This window comes from Haemorhous mexicanus, chromosome 2 (assembly GCF_027477595.1).
Source record: "Haemorhous mexicanus isolate bHaeMex1 chromosome 2, bHaeMex1.pri, whole genome shotgun sequence".
In the NCBI taxonomy this organism is placed as follows: domain Eukaryota; kingdom Metazoa; phylum Chordata; class Aves; order Passeriformes; family Fringillidae; genus Haemorhous; species Haemorhous mexicanus.
Genome location: NC_082342.1, coordinates 337686 through 360382, shown reverse-complemented (window position 1 = coordinate 360382; position 22697 = coordinate 337686). Strand labels below are relative to the sequence as shown.

General features: G+C 47.8%; 1 protein-coding gene and 1 long non-coding RNA gene across 2 annotated transcripts; one reads left to right on the top strand and one right to left on the bottom strand.

Moving 5' to 3' along the window:
• Positions 1–71: 71 nt before the first annotated feature.
• Positions 72–21144, top strand: LOC132340027 (uncharacterized). The gene is made up of 2 exons (XR_009489791.1): positions 72–573; positions 20772–21144. It is a non-coding gene; the product is annotated as an uncharacterized LOC132340027 (long non-coding RNA).
• On the bottom strand, positions 3618–22594 carry PPME1 (protein phosphatase methylesterase 1). Its single transcript, XM_059870730.1, has 14 exons — positions 22422–22594; positions 16177–16270; positions 14519–14611; positions 13437–13494; positions 12884–12935; positions 10953–11107; positions 10131–10221; positions 9708–9773; positions 9369–9501; positions 8790–8919; positions 8285–8329; positions 7427–7491; positions 6336–6403; positions 3618–5686 (listed from the first exon to the last, which is right to left on the bottom strand). The coding sequence occupies exons 1-14, from the start codon at positions 22517–22519 to the stop codon at positions 5668–5670; spliced, it is 1167 nt and encodes a 388-aa protein (XP_059726713.1). The 5' UTR covers positions 22520–22594; the 3' UTR covers positions 3618–5667.
• Between the last annotated feature and the right edge of the window lie 103 nt (positions 22595–22697).

The following is a 22697-nucleotide window of genomic DNA, read 5'->3' as shown; positions in this document are numbered from 1 at the left end:
GCCCGCTGTAGTTCCCTATTCCCCGGTGCTCTCTCCGTGCCCAGCGATGCCCGCTGCAGTTCCCTATGCCCCGGTGCTCTCCCCGTGCCCAGCGATGCCCGCAGCAGCTCCAGGGAGCCCCGGGGCTCGCTCCGTGCCCAGCGATGCCCGCAGCAGCTCCAGGGAGCCCCGGGGCTCTCCGCGGCCTTTCCCGGAGCCTCCCCGCCCTCAGGTCCGCGGGGCCGTGCGGACCGGGCTCCCTCAGCCCGCTGGGCGAGCCTGGCCTTTGTCAGCCTAGCCAACAGGGTTGGGTTCGGGTTTTTTTTTTCCCTTTCCCTGGCCTAGGAGACAGTGGGAGCAATTCCGCCGGTTTGTTTGTTTTGTTTTTTTTTTTTTTTTCCCGAGCTGTTCGGTTCGGTTTTGGCCCACCATCGCAGAGCCGGCGGGAGGAGCATCGGCCGGGGACGGGAGGGGACGGCCCGGCCCGGCCCGGCCCGGCCTCAGAGCTCGGCACAGCCGAGCCAACCGGAGAAAGGACTCCAAATCCAGCGGCTTCGTCTGCAGTGACGAGGGGGCCCGTCAGGAAATCCACAGGTTCCCTGTGTTTTGCCCGAGCTGCTGCGTGCCCCCTTTGTGTTCCCCCTTCCCCGGGACGGGAGCCGCTGCCATTTTCTTCCCTCACCCCCACATGCGGCCCTTGTGGGCTTTTCCCCCTTTCCCTTGTGGGCTTTTCCCCTTTCCCTTGTGGGCTTTTCCCCCTTTCCCTTGTGGGCTTTTCCCCCTTTCCCTTGTGGGCTTTTCCCCTTTCCCTTGTGGGCTTTTCCCCCTTTCCCTTGTGGGCTTTTCCCCCTTTCCCTTGTGGGCTTTTCCCCTTTCCCTTTGTGATTTTGTTTTGTTTTGTTGGGGGGGGGTGTTGTTTGGTTTGGTTTGTTTCGTTTTGTTTGTTTCGTTTCCTTTCGTTTCATTTCATTTAGTTTTGTTTGTATCCCGTGGGGGGGGGGGGCAGTGATGTTAACCTCGGACAATTCAATATCTAGCATTTATTCAGTTTCTTTTTCCTCTGCCGTGTGGGCACTGTGGGAATAAACGATTGGGGTTTTTTCACTTCCACCCACTGCTGTTACCCTACTATTGGCAGAAAGGGATTGTTGGAACCCTTTCTTTAGAGGACACACTCATTCCACAGCGTTTTTCTCCTAAACTTGTCTCTAAACCGAGACACTCATCTGGGCAGCATTTGGATAAGATTCAGATCTTCCAGGATGGAAACCCCACTTTCCAGGGAGATCACCCTATCACCTCCTGGCCTCTTTCCCGGCTGGAAGGGAAGGCACAGGAATCAGGGAGAGAGATAAAACACAAGGCAGAGCTCTCCGAGGCTCTCCTTGCTGTGGGGTCAGAAATGCGCCTTTATCGCTCCTTGGCTGTGTTCATCCACGTGGATTAACCCTGGGCTCGCAGGGATAGGGCTGAGCTGCAGGCCAGCAGGAGCTGGAGCACTGGGAAGAGGCTCCAGCAGCCCTTTGGGGCTGTTAAACCTGCTGGAATGTAAAACAGCCTGCAAGACTTCCAGTTTCTCCCAATTCCAGTCAGGAACAAGCACCGCAGGACTCAGAGAAGGCTGAACAGAGCACAGGTTACTCACCAGCCCCATGTATTACTTCCAGATGTTTCTGCACATATGGGAGTCATTGGTCACAGGAAGGAGGGGGAAAAGTGAAAGCTGTGGCTGAATTCCCCCCTCCTCCCCACACTGGGGTGCAGGGAAGGGATGGGGGAGCATTTTGGAGGACAAGAGGCTTCCGTGAGTCACCAGAAAAACTCAGTGGTTGGGTCTGGTGCAGGAACAGCTGAATCAACCCTCTTCCTCCACAGGCTGCTCCAAGGAGCCCGAGCATCACTGCTAAAGGGAAAGCAGGAATTCCTACTCCAGGCTTTTCACAAATGCTTCATTTGTAGGCGAGGGAGATGGACACAGAACAGGACAAGACCAGGATGAGGCTGACACGGGACATGGCGTGTGGTCTCCAGAGAACTGACACCCACCCACACACATTTTCCTTCTGGAAACAGCAAGCAGCCAGTCCCATTCCCGCTGTTCCAGATGCCACATGGACACAGTGCTGAGGGGGCAGCACTGTCAGATGGATGGCACAAGTGAGGGATGCAGCTTTGGGCAACACAAAGGGCACTTCCAGCCTGTGAGCAGAGCACCAGGCTCAAGGACGGGTGGGAGAATGCACCAGGGACAGGGGTTCTTGGAAGTGAAAAGCCATCAACTCAAGTTTGTGACCTTGCCTAAAGATCCAGGTCTGGATTTCCAAGAGTGTTGATTACCAGTTCAAACCAGTGGATGGCTGGTTGCCAGGCACCTCCACACAGCCCTTTTCCCAGGCCTTCCTGCTCCCAAAAAAAAGGCAGTAGTGGAGAAGAGGAAAAATATCAGTGCTAAAGTCACAGAATCAGAATAAATAGGGTAGGGAGCAGCCTTAAAGTCCACCCAGTGCCACCCCTGCCATGGCAGGGACACCTCCCACTGTCCCAGGGTGCTCCAAGCCCCATCCAGCCTGGCCTTGGGCACTGCCAGGGATCCAGGGGCAGCCACAGCTGCTCTGGGCACCCTGTGCCAGGGCCTAAACTGTACAAAAACTTAATTCTAATACCCAGTCAATCCTCCTGTGGGGGATTCTCCAAGGTCTGTGTTGCCCAGCTCTGCCTTTTGCAAGTCATCCCAACGCTGCTTGCAAATCACAAACACACAGAAAGCAGGGCTGGAATGGGCTTCCTCAGGTTGTCCAAGCCCTTCCCTTGCCAAAAGGGGAAAAGGAACAACTTTACCTACTGCTGCATCACCTCTGCAGACCCGCTGTCACAATGTGAGGGGAAAATTCTGGCTGGACAGCCCCAGGCCTGAATTTAATTCCTCACTCAAGGGCTGATTTATTCAAAGCAAGAGTACCTGCTTTGGCAATACAAGAAATAATCTTTTTCCAGCAATCCCAATGCTCCAGTTTTCTGCAAGTCCCTGATGGCTTTGTCCAGTGCACATAATCTGGCAAAACCCATCCTAGGTCTCAGACATTTGTTTATTTACTTTATTCAATTAAAATGAAGCCTGCAAGACACCAGCATCCCAAAGTGCATCTGCTGCTCCTGCCAAACCTTGGGATCCTCCATTGGGAAAGTTGCCACTGATCCTCAATCCAGCAAGTGAAACAAAACCTAAGTTTCTAAGTAATTAAAGTAAATAGGTTTCTAAGTAATCAAAAGGCTGCAGGAAAAATGCAAAGCTGGGAGTTTTGGGGATGAATTTCTGTGTCCCTGTTTCTCGTGAGCCAGAGAGAAGACTCCTTCTCTCTGCAGTTACTTTTACCACAGCCTGTGTATCCTTCACCAAATGCCATTTATCCCAGCCTGCAGCCCCCTGGAAACTGCAGCAGGAGCATTAATACTCCTCAGACAAAAGCACAATCTCAAAAATGCTCACGGCTTGACAGAGCCGAAAGGAATTTCCCTTCCACCCACCCCCACGGTGCTGCTGCTGTCCCTGGAATCCATCTTTTTAATCCAGCCCCACGAGTCCCTGAGCAGCCACCTGGGCAGGGCTGGGAGCTGGCACGGAGTGACGCACCAGTCAGTTCAACAGGCTCTTGAAATATTTATTTTCTTTTCACTCACTCAATGTTAACAGCAAAACAGAATCCCAGGCAGCCCACAGGATTTCAGAAATCATTCCTTTCCCAGCGGTGCTTCTGCAGAATACAAAACTGATTGGCTTTCCTCGGAGGGTTCTGTTTGGTCGGGCTTTTTTACGAGCTCACAAAGCAAAGGGATAACACGAGGAATCACTGGCTCCAAGTCAGGCTCTCCAAGTGACTTCACCACGGAGGAATGTGACTTCACCACGATCATTCATGAGCATGATCCCGGGAAGTGAGACTGGACAGGCACGCTGCATTAGTTCATCCCTAACAATCTGAACCAAGGAGTCTCCTGCAAAAGGGAATTTTGGCCATTTTGGGGACATGGCTGGGGAAAGAACTGTTTTGCATCCTGCCTACTGAAGATCCATTGAATCCATCAGGAGCTAGACCAGGGTGGACACTACATCAAATCAATGCACGAACACGGTGACTCACACCAATTGCTCCTGTCACACCTGACTGCCCAAAGTGCCAGGAGGGCATTCCTCTCTGGAATGAGGTTTTCCTGTCTCTAATCCAGGCGCTTCCCAACCTGCTGTGTCAGGGAAGGGACAGGGAGCAAGGCCACCAGGGCTGCTGTGCCCGGTGAATCACAGCTAAGTGGAGCTCCACCCCAGTTAAACCCTTTGTCCCACCTGCACCTCTCAAGTGCCAAGAATTCCTGATGGCACTTGTCATGGGATGCACAGGGCAGCTCCCAAATCACCACAGAACTTGCAGGGTTAAAATCACCTGGACAGCAGCAAGGGCTTATGGACACCAGGTAAAAAAAAAAAAAAAAAAAAAGAAAAAAAAGGGTTTCACACATCCACCAGCAAAATATTGAGGAAAACTGCTCCAAAACATGTCTGCTCTTACACTCAAAAGTGACTCTTAGGTGAAAGCAAGCCCAGGAACTGTCTGTGGATAACTGAACCCTGAAGAAAAGCTCTCTGTGCACATGGAATTCTGGAAGGCAGACAGCTAAATGATCTAGGAAGCAACAGTGGAAACAAGGTCCTTCCTCTACTACTGGGGAGAACAGCTGCCTACACCTCTGCATCAACATCAGCAGGACTGACTCCAAGCTCTCCCAGGGTTTTTCCTACAGCCCATTCCATGTTTTTCCATCCCAAAGGCGCTGATCTCTGCCAGCTGTGTGTGGCAGCTACAAGAAGGGAAGGACAAACACATTCCAGGGGCAGAAAACAGCCAAACTGCCTGTTGACCACGTTGTCCCTGCTGCTCTTGGGTCTTCCCCATAAAGGCAGGTCAGAGTCCTGTGGCCTGGGATGTGTCTGTAGTAGATAGAGTTATTCAGGCTCTTCTTCCCAGAGAGGACTTGAAACGAGCACCTGGCAAACTGCAAGACTCTGAAATGGAGCTCACAGTCCCCCCCCCCCCCACCTTTTTGGTTCACAGTCCCATCCTTTGCCCAGGAAAGTGGCCTCCAGGCTTTCCCCACAGCTTAACCCCTAAGGCTGGCACTGGTGAGATGAAACCTGAGCTCCCAATGAAGCTGATTCCTCGTCTGCTTTAGGGGGGAAAAAAAGTGTATGTATAAAACCCAAATCTAAGGGGCACTTCCAAGATGATTCAGTGATTCCACAGAGAAATCCTGAAGCCTTTGGCTGTGCTGCAATGCCCTCAGTGGATCTGGACTGCCAACAGCCCTTCTGCAGTTGGGTCCAAGAAAGCCTGAGAATCGGTGGAGATTGGTATGACTGACTACATGGGATTCCAGGAGGTCTTTCCTTGTGGCAGCAGAGAAGAGGATCCCAGTTCCGAGGGCCTGAAGAGCTTTTCATGGTCTTCAGTAGAAGCTGCTTCCCAGCAAGGAAGTCCCTAAGGATTTAGATATTCTGGAGAGCTAGTTCTAGGGAATGAATCTCACACCAACTTCTCACTGCTGCTGGACTGGGAGATGAGAGGATATGGATACATCACAGTGGCCTCTGGTGCAGTTTATTTACAATGGGAATCAGTGCTGGAGAACACCAGGATATTAACAAGCAGGAAACACACTAGGAGGCAAAAAAGAGAATGGAAGAAAGACTCCATGTTAGCTCAAGGTATTCTCTTCAAACTCTCTGACAACCTAAATTTAGCTGTAAAGTTCTTAGGTCTTCTCCCTCTCTCCCTATTTACACATCAACCTATACCATCAAGCTTATCAATCACACCCTTCTCTCACTGCCTGGCTGATCACAGGGGCCTGGCTTCCACAGGCCATTTTGATAAGAAGACACATGAGATAAGTTTGGAAAGTCTGCAGAGTGAAGCACACAGCTTTACCTGCCTCCTCTCACCAGTATTTCTTGGCCAAGGGAGTGTGTTGCAGGTTGTTTCCACAACACAGGGCCTTGGTTACTTAATGAAATATTATTTAAACTGACTGCCATAAAATTTGTCATTTTGCTTTCTGGCAGGCTATAAAGAAAGAAATCTGCTTTGCTCCTCCCTTCCAAGGAAGGAGGTTTCATCAGCACATGTAAATATGTGAGAAATGTAAAAGGAACACAAACACTGAATGTATTACTGGCTGTGATTCAGAGCTGTTTGTTTATCTGTGGCTTTTAGCACCATGCTAAAATTCCAGCCTCCCACCTCGAGAGCCAAACAGGCAGTGAGAGCAGGAGCTCTGCTCTGGGACACAACTCCATGGAGCCTTACCACTGGAATCCACCAATGGGCTCTGTAAACCTGTGACGGATCAGGAACGTTGCAACAGCTTCAGCAACCTGACAGAAGGGAAAAAAATAGCTCAGGATTTAAAGGGACACAAAGAGAAGATGAAACCCAGTCAGTCTTCAAAGCCTGCAGTTCACATCTTCAGGAGTCTGCTGCTGAACTGTTTGCTCCTTTAAAACAAGAGCTCTGTGTAACACACCTCCAGCTTTACTCTGACACCGAGCTTGCCATCAAGAAGGGACCAAACTTTTTCTCCACCCATTTCAGTAATTCTTGAAACAATGTCTAAGTTTAGCAGGGAGAAAAGGTAAATTCAGGATGCAAGACAGTAACCTGGAATGGTTTGGGTTGGGAGGAACAGTAAAGCTCATCCAGTTCCAACACCTGCCATGGGCAGGGACACCTTCCCCTAGACCAGGCTGCTCCAAGCCCCGTCCAGCCTGGCCAATATTGCTCAGAATGTATAAAAAAAGAGTAACAGCTTAAGAACTCAGTATGTTTAGATAAAAATACCTATTTCAGGCTGGTAAAGTGAAGCACAGAAAGGCTGAGTTTTAACACAGCTGTCAGTGCAGAATGAGCTTTAAAACCAGATGTGCTCCCAACCACAGGCTCCACTGGCTGCACCGCATTCCTGCTTCCATCTGGACACAAACTCCAGCAGTGCCCAGAAGCAGCACTGCTCTGTCAAAGCTGCTGCAGGAACATTTGGTTTCTATTTGGAAAATGTGAGCCACCCAACTCAACAAAACACAGACCAACCCCTAAAGCTGCAGCTTAGTGCAAGGGATAGTGGGGAACTGCATAAGGAAGGGAGAGCTCCACACTCCACATGGGTGGAATTAGGTACATCACCACGAGCCTGAGAGTTAAATCCATAGCCCAGCCCTGTGGCATGTAACATCTTAGCCTGAACTTTCCAGACTGCTAAAAAATCCAAGCTGCTTGTGAAAGCCAGTTGTTGTGCCAAAAGATGGCCCTGAAGTATGATCTCTGCTGCGTGGTCAGGAACAGATCCTTTTCTGCATTTCAGATCATGGCTTATGTAGCTTCAACCCCACGGAGGAGCTCACCTTGTCCGGAGCGTCCTCATGGACTGCGTGGCCACACTGTGGGAGGACCTGCATCTGGAACTTCCCTGTGGATTGAGAGAGTCAGCACACGGATCTCACACTCTGCACCAACTGATCTCACCAAGTGTAGCTGGAAAAGAGGCCCCAGGGACGGCAGGAAGTCTCAGCAGACTCCACACCATGCACAGCTCATGGTCTCCAAAGGAAACATGGACCTGCTGCTTAATTCACCTTCTCCAGGGGTAACTAGAACAGGTTCCCAGGAGTTTAAATGGAGCTGAACTTGTCAGAGCTTCTCAATGCAGGCAAGTGTCAGAGTTAGATCTCTCACCAGATTTACCTTAAGGTAACGTTTATCCTGCTAACCAATAACAGTAACTTTCCAGTACTGGTTGCTCTGGAAGGCTGGGATGGGGGGGAAAACCCCATCCCAAACCCCAAAACATTAATGAAGTGTTTAATCTTGATCTGCTGTCTGTCAGAAACACCGGGAGATGGGACAGTTTTGAATGGCCCCAAGTGTTCTATCTAGGAACATCGGGAATGTAGCTAGAAAGGGAAAAAATGGATTAGAAAGAAGCCCTCAGAGGCAATCATTCTGATCCAAGAGAAGTGTAGCAGCTCCACTGCTGGGAGCACGGAACACTAGATTGAACAAAACCCACAGCAACAGCCCTTTGAACTGAACCTTTCCCTTCTGACCTTCCCAAACTTTCCTTGACCACAGTAGGAGAACACTTCAGGATGGACGAATTCTTTAATGCCCATTTGTTTGGATATTGACAGTACCCATGGCAACAAGCTGTCATGCAAAAAGAGCACTACAGGAGGGCTGAAGTAACAATATTACATACTTACCTTGCATCTGTCCGATGGTCAGATCTTTATCCAGCCTGTCAACACCTACAAACAAATAAACAAATAATAACAATGAACAGATGTTTTGGAGAACAGCCAGAGAGAACAGAATTCTCTGAGCCAGGCTTTACTCTGTATTTTAAAAGAGACCTTAGCTTGAAAAACAGAAAATAAACACCTCTGACACCCAGACAAGGACATTTCACTGCCGCACCTTGAGAGAGTTAAGTTACAGGAAAGAAACACAGCCAAAAAATGCAGGAGCACAGCCCTCCCTGCAACTTAAAAGGATATTTACAAAAGGTATTTGCTATTAAGGTACAAAAAGAGCTTAAAGCTGTATTTGACTTTCACTGGAGAAGTTTAAATCACACCATGCTATTTTAGGAGACACAGAGAAGCCCAGGTATTCCCAGGAACCACTGCAGCCCAATGCTGACCCTGTCCTCTAAAATGCAAGTGTGACATCACTGAAGTGCACACCAGGACTGGAAGGGACACGTACCAGCTAAAAGCAAAAGCTTTGGAGTGGGACAGCTGAGGAAGAGGTTGGATAAACCCCTGAACCAGCCATCCCAGTACTTCTCTGTTTTGGCCAGTTCGATTCGCCACGTGTATAAATGCTCCTTCTTTGTCTGCAGGGAGGAGAGAGAGCTCTGCATTAGTGATCAGTAGAACAGCAGAGAGAAAACTAACTCAGGGAGCACCTGGAAATGCATAAATACATAGATATAAAAAATAAAAACAATACTGGCTCCCTCTGGTGGATTACATGCTTCCAGGGATGACCCTCCTTGCTTCTAAACCTCTCTCCAAATCAAAGTTCATGACTAGGGAACAAGAAAGTCGGCAAGAGCTACACCAAGAGGAGAAGAGCCTTCAGGAGAAGACTGCAGGATTCAGGGCAATCAATTTGCTATTTTTTACTGACACAAATAGCTCACAAATTGTCTGAACATTTGGGCTTGGCTCTCATCCAGTTTTCTCTCCCTGGAGTGGCTCCCTTTCATATCAGAATGATTTGGATAACCACAGGTGACAGCTCTTGCAGGGGAAGCTGAAAACACAGCAACAAACTCCCAACCTCTGTGTCATCCTCTTTCTTCCTTTTGTTGACAGAGCCTCCTCCTTCCTCATCCTCGTCCTCTTCCTCCTCTTCCTCAATAATTCCCTCTACTATGGCTTTAGGGCATTCAGGACTGGCAGCCTCTTCACACCTGTGAAAATAAAATCAGAAACTGATTCCCTGACAAAAGAAAAAAGTCCAAGCCAAAATACCACCCAGGATTAAACCATAGGTGTTCAGCAATTTTGCTTGAAGAAATTTTCATTTTCAATTGCACTCATGTAGCAGTGGTATTGTAAAACAGAAAAAAAAAAAAGATTTTAAAATAATAAATGAAATAAACCAAAGGCCACCTACTGTTTGACTTGACCGACCATAGAAACTCTGGCAGATTCAAGATTTCTTATCTGTCCACTTTTTACACTATGGAAAAAAGAAATCATAAGACAGAAATATTTACTGAAGAGTTTCAAGAATCAGCAGGCCCAGAAACAGGAGTTAAACTCCTCTGCAGCTCAGGATTTCCCCAAACCATTCCCAAAGCTCCTGCTCTCAGACTGAACAGAGTGGCTCACACTAAACTTCTGTGAACCTCTTGTTGTCACTGTAACTGAGAAGAGAAAGAGGGAGAAGTGCTGGTGGGGAAACAGTGAAACAGGGTTGAACCCATGGCAGGGGGCTGGGAGAAGGCCTGTAAACAGCCAAATTATATAAACTTTGTTTCCTTCAGGAGTCAGGCTACAAAGACAAGTGATTCTGGAGACTGAGCCCAAGCTTTACCTCCACTCAATGGCATTCTCGAGCGACTTGAATGTTTTGGGACGACTCCTTAGGAAGTTCTGCATGCTGTTCAAGGCATCCATGGCAGTACCTAAAAGCAAATGGCATCATCTTCATCATCTTCATGGCATCTGATGAAATTATGGCCACATCCCTCTACACAAAACTGGCTGCAACACCCTCAGAGAGCTGGAGCTCCCCAGTGATCTAATGCTGCTAAGGAAAGTACAGATTAGTATTTCTAAGCCAAGAGTCATATTGGAAAATTGCTATTTGAACAGGTAGGATGTTCAGACAGTAAGAGAAAGCAGCAGTCATTTATCAGCACCAAGCATTACAGCAAAAGCCACCCACTTCCCCACCAAGAAAGTGTTTCAAAGAAATTAGTGCCATGGTCTAGTTGACAAGGTGGTGTTAGGTCATAGGTTTGACTCAGTGATCTCCAAGGTCTTTTCCAACCTAGCTGATCCTCTGATTCTGTGACATTAGCAGGAAAAAAGCAAACAGAGAGTACACCTGGGAATAGGAAAAGGAAAAGGAAAAGAAAAAGGAAAAAAAGGAAAAGGAAAAGGAAAAGAAAAAGGAAAAAAAGGAAAAGGAAAAGGAAAAGGAAAAGGAAAAGGAAAAGGAAAAGGAAAAGGAAAAGGAAAAGGAAAAGGAAAAGGAAAAGGAGGGGTCACGCTGGAAAGATTTTTGTGCGCACAGGATCTGCAAGGAGGATGGCATGGGTTTGAAGGCGTGGCAAAGCCTTGTGCGCTGGGGGACGCGGGCTGAGGGGCGGGCTGGGAGGCAGAATGCCGGCGGAGGGGCGGGCACACTCACCTTCCACGACATCGATCATGCAGAGCCCCAGCAGGCTGGGCAGCAGGTTGGCCACGGCGGTGTGCACGGCGATGGCCCCCCCCATGCTGTGCCCGATCAGCATGATGGGCGGCGGCAGGTCCCCGTAGAGCGCCTCCACCACGCTCCCCACGTCCCTGCAGGCACAGCAATCCCGCATGGAGCGCCACCAGGGACACAACCAGCACAGCCCTTCTGACCCGCGGGCAGCACACAGGCTTGTCCTCTGGTCACTGCTTCAGAGCAGGAAACCCTGCCAGCCTGTGCTTTCCTGGACATCCATGCCATTTCTACCTCTATTAACAGAATCCTCATTTAAAAGATACTAATTGAAAAGATGTTCAAGCAACCTGGTCTAGTGGAAGGCGTCCCTGCCCACGTGGATGAAATTTACAGTCCCTTCCAGCCCAAATTCTGTTTTCCCATGTAGAAAACATTTTAGGCTGACACTCGCTGGTGGGGATGTTAAATAAAAGGTGAGAAAAAGCTGTCAAATCATCTTGCATGGAAGCACAAACCAAGAAGTTCATTGTTCATAAAAAAAGAAACTGGAATTAGAGAGAGGAAAATAACTGGGCCCTGCTGACCATGGCAAAGATGAACAACACTGAGCACGAGCAAAAATATTGAGACTCTCTGTGAGCACAGACAGGCAAGGGGCAATTTCCCCACCCTTCCCAAAAGGCACCTCCTGTTAAACTGAAGCTGTCACTTCTTGACACTTTTCCCAGGATGGGAGAGCTGGCTGGTATGATTCCCACACCCCAGAACAGCAGCAGAGCTAACAGCAGAAATCTCCTGAAGAGCAGTTTAAAGACACTCCCCCCCAGCTGGCTTTCCTGACTACAACCATTCAGAGGAACCTAAGAGCTGAGCAATTTTTATAGAAAAAAAATTATTCCATTTTTATTGAAAATGGAAAACAGGTGAAAAAATGAACAGGTTGACCAGCTTGTTTCCTCTGCTAGAGAAAATTGCTTGAGGATTTGATTTAAAAGAAAAACAGGAACACCAGCTATAATTTAAGGCTCCTATTTAAAAGATACTCAGGACTAAATTTCAAGCTCATTGCTAAGAATACGGGAAGGTTTCAAAACAAAAGGAACTTGCTTTTCCCCACAGCAGTGCTGCTCCAGATCTAAAATATTCTAATTATTTAATCCAGCATCTCCTCAGGACAGTCACACATCAGGATCTGACAAGGCATAAGCAGCGGGAATAAGGTATACAATGGAAGTCAGAATCCATTTCACACATGGCCTCCCCTCAACAAACCAAGTGGATTTGTCCATGGGAAGGTTACAAAATCCTTCATCATTTAGTTGTAGTCACAGCAAAGAGTCTCTTTGTACTAAATATGGGCAGAACATAATGTGCTTAGCAGTGGGTATTTGCTTTTCTTACAGTTTTGTCAAGAGGGGGATGGATTTGCATGTCAGAGCGGGTCATGACAGTTTGAAAAAGCAGCTCTGTGCTTGAAAATCCTGTGTCTGTGACCCAGACTTAGGGCTGTTACCAGGCCAGTGTGGGCCCGCCCTGAGCACTCACCCCAAGGGCTGAGCAAGAGTCAGACTGGTGATTCAGACTAAAATACCCCATGGATGTCTAAGGGAAGCATTCCACCTCTCTGAGGAACTCTTCTGCATGTGGCAGGTTTAAAGAGCTCAGTGTTTAAAAACTCAGGGTACTGGGAGAACAACTCCAGCTCTTGGAATCTGACTCAGCTGGGAGGGACATCACTTCCAACTGTCCCAGAATGGAAGGAAAGGAGGGATAACTACCAGAATCACATGAAATTAAACTATCTTCCAGCTCCTCTGAATGAAGGCTGTGTGCCCTCAAGTAGTTTATTGTTCAGCCAAGGAGAGAAAGGGGAGGTTTGTGAAAAGGGAAACAAGCATAAGTTTCCTTACTTTGCCATAGTCTCTGCAGACAGATCTTCAGGATTCCTTACTTTTGTTTCTCCTAAAAAAAAGCCCAACCCAAGTTAAGTTCACTTAAGCTGAAAAACTTCAGACCCCCTCAGGACTTAAGCAGTGATGGTACAAAGCTTTTAGGCACAGATACAAAGAGCAAGCCTACTGCAATGAGCATGAATAATTAAGAAACACAGAATTAACAGGAACACTTGGTACTTTGGGTAGGGAACACTGCCCATAACTGTTCTTTATGGATCTTAAAATGAAAGAACAGTCCTTATTTCTCATGGCAAAGACCACTTTAAGGTTATGGAAATATGAAAGATGGCTTGGTGGAAGGAAGTAGTCCACCACTGTCTCAAGCAAAAGTTCAGGGGGTCTCAGCTTCTGAGAGAAGCCAGTCTTCCATCCCTGCTTGTGAAACAAATTGGGATGCCTTAAGGATGTTTTCCTAGTCATCCTGAGAGGAATTCATTGCATCTCCTTTAAAAAATGGAAGCGTGTAACATGCTGATTTGACTCCAGATTTTTTTTTTTTTTGACTTACCATGGCCTCGGAGGTCTAAGGCCACAATCCTACACTGGATCCTGCTAATGATTGCAGACTGCAAGGAGAGACAGAGAGAATGTTGTTTGCAAAGTGGGATTAGCAACAACAAGCACTCCCTAAAAACCCAAAATGGCTGAACTGGACTGGACAGGGTGTTACAGAACACAAGCAAAAATATCCTGTAAGACTGTCCTTAATGGGCCAACGCCCCATCCCTGTGAGCATCCCACTGCTAAGGAGGACAGTCCTTTCACTGTGTGTAGGACATGACCTGGGTTTCCTGGGATCACAAATTCAAGCCCTGCAGCACCTCAGAGGACTGGAACAGCAGAGGGATTATGGACACCAAAGGGATTCTCTTGCTTTTCAAGCCCCACATGGTACCAAATTACTCTGAGCTCCGTGGCTGACACAGAGGTGATGCAGCTGCTGTGCAGTACAGGTTCAGTGTGCTCTCAAATAATAGAATTTTACAGGCTGAAATGTATAGAAATTGATCAGTCCAAAGAGGTCAGGGGAAACAGCTGAGGAATCTTTTTAAGGTAAGGCAGAGCATGATAACTGCAACACCATTATGCCTCAATTTCTCCCAGACAGATCAATTTAACTAAGTTATTTCAGGCATCTCAGAGAAGTGGCATGTTTGGTTGACAGGAAGACTTCTGTCTGAAGGAATCATTGATCACTTAGATAACAGCCCAGCAGAAGTGGAGGAATTTGCTGAGGGATTCTTAATAAAACCACCTACACAACTGGCAAAAGCTACCCAGACCTCAAAGCTACCCAGTCCTCTTATTCCGATTTTTCAGGAATTCAATTCTTAAGTGACTGGAGCAGTTGCTTTCCCCAAACCCACTGAATCCAGAGATAAGCATTTTCCAGCCCCTAAAGACAGCCCAAACCCTCCACCTGCAAGGTGCCCCTGCACCTAAGCAAGAACCCCAACCATGCAAAGCTAATGTTGTTATCTTTAAAATACTGTTTTCCCGTGTTTCTCAGAGGTGAATGGCTAACTGCCCTCCTCACTCAGGGAGCTCCATCTCCACAATTTACTGCTCCAGAGCAGCAGCTTTACTTACAGTAAACACAGCCCAGGACAGGGCAGAGTGGCCTCCACCGTGTAACAGCAGCAAGACAGGCCCCTCCAGGCCACTTTTGTAAATTCGAAAAGTGTATGAACAGTTAAGGACGTTTCTCAGAGTTACTTCAAGGCAGCAGAATGAACATTGGAGCTTGCAATACCAAACAGTATTTTACTTCTACCCTTCATTTATCTGACCAACAGGATTTTTCAAGCATTACCTGGACAAAAAGGTAACTCAGTTTAAGCTTCAGGAGTTGTATTCCTTTTCTTAGGTTTTCTCCCCCCCCTATAATTCTCTTATCCCCTGTCCTTTTCTCCCTGGGCACAACAGGGAAGTGACCTAAGAGAAAACTAGAAATCCATTAGGAAAAAAAGATGGGAGAGTTATTTTTTACACAGGCAAAATAATGAGAGGGCAAGGGAATGGTTTTAAACTAGAAGAAGGCAGATTTAGATTAAATCAAATTTAGATTAAATTCTTCCCTGTGAGGGGGGGGAAGGCCCTGGCACAGGTGCCCACAGCAGCTGTGGCTGCCCCTGGGTCCCTGGCAGTGCCCAAGGCCAGGCTGGACAGGACTTGGAGCAGCCTGGGACAGTGGAAGGTGTCCCTGCCATGGCAGGGGGTGGCACTGGGTGGGCTTTAAAGTCCCTTCCCACCCAAGCCATGCTCTGGTGACCCCATGATTCATGATGGACACCTTGTCCACATTTGATGATGGGCTGTGCACTCCCCCAGAGGTTTAATATAAAATAAAAAGTGTAATAGACCTATTTGGATAGGTTGTGCATAGAAGCATCCCAAATTCAAACAAATCCTAGCTGTTTAGGATTAATTTTGCTCCCTTGAGCAGACGCCTGAGATCCCACATGAAAGGCTGTGGACAGATGTGACCTGTGAACAGCTGAATGAGTGACTGGGTGGGTGCCCACTGCTCTGCCCCAGGGACCTGGTTAGAGCTCCAGCACATCCCCTTCGTGCACAAACCCCAGCTGATGGAGCCACTTGTCTTGGGTGTGGGTCACAGTGTCAGGCACTCAGCAGAGATCCCACACCTCCCAGTGTGTTTGGAGAGAAGTAACTTGGAAGCTTGCTTTTCCTAAAGGCATTCCTGATTTGAAGAGGAAACGTCTGCAGAAAAACCTCTGGCTGGCACTGCCAGAAGACACTGATGGCATCACAACCTCTGCCCTGGCCAAAAATTTGGAAGCATTTATTCACATCCACGTGTTTCTGTCAAGGTTTATCTGTTGTACTGCTGCTGTTAATCCTGAGCAGACAGTTCAGTGATTGCCACCTAACTAACTGTAGTTAATAAAAATCAATGAACAGCTTTGGGCCTGACATGCTGTGAATTATGAGAACCTGATGAGTGTTTCCCTGCAAAATATGCTATTGGACTGTTGGAAAGACTTTTTACAATTTAATGGTTACTAAAGAAGCAATATCAGGAATTGGCCTTGCTAGGCCCAGTTTAACTGTCAGCCTAGCTGGGATAGTTCTAGTTACTGACACTGAGCCCTGCAGGAGACATGGAAGATGAGAAGGAACACGTGAAAAAGTTGAGGAACCCCAGTAAACTAAACATAATGTGATACCTCCCCCACAATCTCTGAGATTATGACAAATTCAATACAGGGGGGAAAAAAGGATATATCCTTGCCAGTTTCATTTTCTACCACAACGTCCTCCATAGACTCAAAGTACTGGCTCCAAAGCACTGGTGAAAAATCACGCTTTCTTCCAGGGCTGCAAGACAGAAAAACATTCCATAAGAAAGAGTTATTTTTAAAGTCTTCCACTGAAATTGGCATCCAGGCCCACTCTTGCTGAAGAGAACATGCTGGTGTTACACAACAGCTCAGACTGAAGCAAACGGCGCAGCAGTGAAGTTCCCATACAACCACAGGATTCAGAATTTTACTGTCAGTGAAGGAATCCTCCCCTAAATTGTTGCTCCTATTGAGGAAATCTAGTGGGAACAGAGAAAAGAGTATTTTCCTCATCAGGTAATTCCAAGGAAGACTGAACAATGGTGATTTAGACTACACAGACCCAAGCCAAGGGAAAATAAACAAACAGTGATCCTGTCCCAGTGCCACCTCCGAGTTTGCAGTGACCCACAGACAAAAGGTGCCCAGCTGACAAACCAATTCATTTTTTGCTTCCCTCAAAAGGTGCAGCTGTGCCCTCTCCTTGTACCACCATTACTGACAAAAGGCTCTGCAATCAGAATTTTCCTGATGACTCAGTTGATGCAGAATTTGTTTCTCGGGCTGGTATTTACTCAGTAAGGCTAAAAGAGTAGTGCTTAATTTTGGAAGTGGCATAATTAGGCTCAATTCGAGCCCAGGATACAGGATGAGTAACAGTGCACCATTTTAACCATGTTTTTGCACTTCAACTCTTCTGGGGGAGGCAGGCAGGCAGCACAGAATATTAAAATCAAGCATGGGCATGAGGGGTGAAAGACCTTCAGAGCACAAAAATCCCTGCTGAAGTTTCTCCTGAATTCTTTGCTTCCTAAAGAAATACAAAATAACAGACAAAGCAGCTTTTCAATTTTGCAGAAACAAAATTTCTGTTTCCCCTGGTGTTTCTAGGATATGAAACATAAACCAGCCACCCCCTGAATGGACCAAATTCCCTCCTGTGGATTTCCAGACTTCTTGTTAAATCTCAATTAAATAAAATGAGAAGTCACACACCTACATAAATCCAGAAAATATTAATCTCTTTTACCACCTCAGCCTAATCTCATTCTCTGATCAAGGAAAAAAGTATCACAGTCAAAGCTTAATTTTTCCCTGGAAGCCATCCCAGCCCTGATCACATGCTCTCTCCATACCAGTTCTGGTTCTTTCTGGAGATGGAGAGAACTGCCCACAGCTTGGATGATTTCCCTTCTCTGGGTTTTGAAGAGGTAGGATATGCAGCTAGAGAAAATAAATTCCATCACCCTTTCAAAATGCAGCATTTCAACTGCAGCCAGGCTTTTGCACAGCATGTTACAGCTGCTTTTGGGTTCCACTGCCCTGAGCAGCTCCAGGAGATCAGTAAATGCTGTCATCTGCCTGGCTGCAGCCCTTCCCACCTGATCCATAAATGTGGTGGGCAGCAGGAACTCCCTGGTGGCCCAGCCTGGCACTACTGTGACACCAGGGGTCTGTAGGGAACGTGGCTGACTGATGAAGAGCTCTGGCTGTGAGCCACATGAGCCCATCTCTGTGGAAGCAGGGCTGCAGGATGGACAGCCACTGTTGCACAGGGGAGCACAGCAGCCTCTTGGCTGGTGCCCAAAAATCACCTTTCACCAGCCCCATCCAGCCTGGCTTTGGACACTTCCAGGGATGAGCACCTTTGTGTCTCCTTCCAATGCCATTTCTGACAGCAGAATTTTCATGCAAGAGGCAGGCAGGTGCAGATCCATGGAGAGAATCTCACAACCTGCAAGAGGAACCCATGGAACCAAGGCAGAGCCCTTCCTTCCCTAGGGGCTTGCCACACTGATGCTTTTAGCAATGCCTCAAATTCAGCTTAAGAGTGAGCACCTCCAGAGAAAATGTTAGTAGCTGTGTCACACGTGAAGTGTCTGGGAAAAACACACAGCAGAACTCCTGTGCTGGCAAGGGAATTGGAGCAGAAAGAGAAGAGGAGCTGGGAATTAAAAACTATCATCACCTCTGATGCAAATACCTGTTGATCATGATTTAAAACAAAATACCTGCATCCAAGCAATGCTGAGGAAACGTGAGTGAGCTCAGGTTTAACACTGAACCCCCAAAGGGGCAGAATAAATGTGCAGTTTTCTACTAAATCCCAGGTGACCACAGAGGGTTGAGCAAAAACATTTCTCCAAAGAAAAGAATCCTTGATTTTGAGTTTTTCTAGAGCTGCTTTTTTTAGTGAAGCATCAACACACATTCAAAATTAGAAGTGTGCCAAATAAACAGCAGCTGTGGTTTTGCACCTTCCTATGTTGAAGTCATATTTTGCTGACCAGTATTTAAGGTGACAGAACTAATTACAGCTTTTTTAAGTATCCAGCAAACCAAAACAGAAATGGATCTGACATAATAACTTTTCTAGACTGATCCTTAAACTCCAAGTCAGCCTATTAAACTGGAATTACAAAACAAATTCTGGGCACCCTCTGTTTTATCCTATTGTGCAGCTTGTCCTCTTTATCATGTCCTCAATCCTTAGGATGCCCACACGGCTCAGCAAATCTCTCCCCATTTTTGAAGGGGTTTTCTTTCAGGTATTTTCCTAAAATTAAAAAAAAAAAAAAAAGAAAAAAAAAAGTTGCCCCAAGCAGAAGGAACCATTTTCAGAAAGTCCTTTTCCTGCTGAGAGCCCCTATTTAAAACTACTAAAGCAAATATAGAACAAGTGCATGAATCAGGAGATTTCATTCTCACATCATATTTGAACCCAAGCAAATCAAACATCATCTACAAGTAAGAACTGCCACGGCTGACAAGTTGTATTTAGAAATTCTAAAAATTGACAAGGACAGTATCTTAAGTTCTGCCTTAGAGATGCTGAATACATAAATTTTTTTTTATTAAAAGGATTCCAAGGGGAAAAAGTGGATTAAAAAGGAAAAAATGAGTAGGAATTGCCATGACTGAATTACACAGATCTGATCCAATCATGCCCTTCTGGATAATTAAAAGATCTTCAGAGATTGTACATGATTTTTACTCACACATTGGAAAGGAACAGCAAACTGACTTTCACTTTTAAATCCCATCCAGGTGCTTAACTCTGAATGAGCCACTAGCAAAAAACAAGACAGGAAATGCAGAAGCTGCTACAGCTGTTGGGATCTGCTGCCGTGGGGGGTGACTTTACAAATCCTGTTATTTTATTTCCCCACAGAACACAGATTCAGACCATAAGCCTGATTGTGTTTTGTTTTGTGACTTTGATTTTGTGTTCAGTTTTCATTCAGAGGAATCACTTGCAATTCCCAACACAGCCTTGGCCATGAGTGCTCCTTAAAGAAATGGGCATGGAATTCCTCCCAGAGGCTGTTTCACATATTGCTCGAGCCAAAGAGAAGCTCCAGCCTCCTTTGGAAAGAGCCTTTTGGAACCATCATTTCTGTTGGAGAGCACTTAAATCCAGGGAGCAGAGGATTGTGCTAGCAAAGCAGGAATTGATGCCACGTGCCATTAAAATGCACTGAAATTCCAGCACATGTCCCATGCTCCCCCAAACCCACTCCAACCTATGTCACAGGAGCCACGCTGGATATCAGGGAGAATTCCCTCCCCAAAAGGGCTGCCCAGGGCAGCAGTGAGTCCCCATCCCTGCAGGGACTGAAAGCTGCGTGCATGTGGCACCTGGGGACGTGGGACAGTGGTGGTGGCCTTGGCAGGGCTGGGGGAAAGGCTGGACTCCAAGATCCTAGAGGGCTTTTCCAACCTGAACCATTCCATGACTCAGTTTGCTTCAGCCACTTGGACTTCTCAAATGAGACTCTCCCACAGAGAGACATAAGGAAGTGATTGTACTGAAAAAATAGCAAGAAAAGAATAAATTTTAAAGAAAAAGCTAGGAACAAGTTTATTTTCACAGATTTAAATGCAGCAACAGGTGCCATTTTTTTACCAACTACTGAAACACACATTAACCTTTCAACAGCTTATTGCCAAACATGTAAGACTTTATTTCTGTTAGCAAGTTCCCAGTAAATTCTATTTTTCTGTAGCAATCTCACATGCTTGACCCTCTGCTTCTCAAGATCTGCTTTCAGCTACACCACAGTCACATTAAGATGACCTGCATGGTGGAAAAAAAAGGGAATAAAAAGAAAGTGCCCCACACAGCAGTCAGAGGATTTAGCCATGGAAAACCCAAGTCGCTGGCATTCTTGGATATTAAGGTTAAACCCATTCTTTTAAAAGCCTGGCTTGCAACTCAAGGAATTGAAAGTGCAGAGATAAATCACACTTATAAATGCGAGATGCTTAATGCAGCAAATAACTATTTTCCTAAGTTAAGTTATTTTTGTTCCCTGTAAAAGTCTGAATTTTGAAGGACTATTTCAGTGCAGCCCTGTACATCTGCCAGCACTGTAAATCACACCGTGTTTTCCCTGTACAATTAATCCCTTTTTCTTTTGGTGGAATTCTCTTCAGGGGGAATCTTGCACTTGTTTGAACAGAACTGAACTTTCGTAAGGGTAAGCTCAGCTTAAGCTAAACTTTCTATCCCACTTCCTCTTGTCTCCTTTCCACAGAAGCCCCAAGCCCCTCTGGATGAGGCCGTTCCACGCTGGATGTGCAGCACCTCCCACAACAGGAACATCACCTGTAAAGGGATTTACTGGATGGCAGAGGGGTAAATCAAACGTGATTGTGAACTACTCCCCGCTGCTTCCAAAGGAAGATTCCAGGGGAATTCCTGATCCTTAACCACAGCACTGGATTTTGTTTCATTCATAATCATTTCCCTGACAGCGTTTAAAACCCCTACCAGTGCATGGTAAGAGAGGAAGAATTGTATAAATTAATACATGTTACACCCCTGGACACCGGTCAGACTTCTCCCACAGCTCCCAAAATGTGCTTCCAACCGCTGCTTAAGAGATTAAAGAGTATCCCAGACTCTTCCATCATCTCGAAATGCAGATTTAAGCAGGGATTAAAGTCACTTGGCAGTCCCTTCACATGGGTGCCTGCGGCTGAGAAATCCCGTTTCACAGAATCATGGAATGTTCTGACTTGGAACGGGACCCACCACAAGGATTACCAAAGTCCAACTCCGGCTGAGGAATTCAGCTCCTGAGAATTCCCACACACCTCTCCCCCAGCCACACTCTGAGGTACCGCCCACACGTGGTGCTGGACCCTTCCTCCAAGCACTGATGGCAAAAGATCCGGGAGGGAAGGGCTGGAGTGCTGATCCCGGCACCTGCCACCTTCCCCGTCCTGAGGATACACTGGGCACTGGTGCCTCTGTGGCTGGAGAAGCCTGATCCAGGTGTCACTCACCTGGAGCACGGGGAAGCAGGACCACCCCTCCCTCCAGATCCCTCAGTAGTGACCATTCCCTGTCCATTTCCCCCAGCAGTGACCATTCCCTGTCCATTTCCCCCAGCAGTGACCATTCCCTGCCCAGACATCCCAGCAGTGACCATTCCCTGTCCCGATCCCCCAGCAGTGACCATTCCCTGTCCATTTCCCCCAGCAGTGACCATTCCCTGTCCATTTCCCCCAGCAGTGACCATTCCCTGTCCAGACATCCCAGCAGTGACCATTCCCTGTCCATTTCCCCCAGCAGTGACCATTCCCTGTCCATTTCCCCCAGCAGTGACCATTCCCTGTCCAGACATCCCAGCAGTGACCATTCCCTGTCCATTTCCCCCAGCAGTGACCATTCCCTGTCCATTTCCCCCAGTAGTGACCATTCCCTGTCCATTTCCCCCAGTAGTGACCATTCCCTGTCCATTTCCCCCAGTAGTGACCATTCCCTGTCCATTTCCCCCAGTAGTGACCATTCCCTGTCCATTTCCCCCAGTAGTGACCATTCCCTGTCCATTTCCCCCAGTAGCGACCATTCCCTGTCCATTTCCCCCAGCAGTGACCATTCCCTGTCCAGATCTCCCAGTAGTGACCATTCCCTGTCCATTTCCCCCAGCAGTGACCATTCCCTGTCCCGATCCCCCAGGACGAGCTCCCCGCTGCCCAGATCTCCCGATAATGACCATTCCCTGACCAAACCCAGAATAACGTGCCTCCCTTCGTGGTAGATCCCCCCAGTAAAGACCCCCCGTCCCTCCAGACCCCCAGCCCGAGCCCCCCGCCCTGCAGAGCCTCCGCTCCGCTGTCACCTCTCCCCCCGAACTCCCCCCGCTCTCCGCATCCGCCCCTGCCCTTCCTCCGCCTACCCCATGCGCATCTTGGACCCGGACTGGCCGCCGCCGCCGGGCAACGGAGGCCGAGGCGGGAGGCGGCCCAGATGCAGCTGCTTCTCCAGGGCCGACATGACAGCCGGGGACGCGCCGGGAACACCGGGAACACCGGGACCCCCGACAGCGCCGCCCCCGCCGCCCCGCCCCGCCGCGCCGGAAGCGGCTCCCCCAACAGCGCCGCCGCGCGGCACCGAGCGCGCCCGCAAGGCACCAAGGGAAACGTAGTCCGCGCCCCCACCGCCGCGCCCGGCG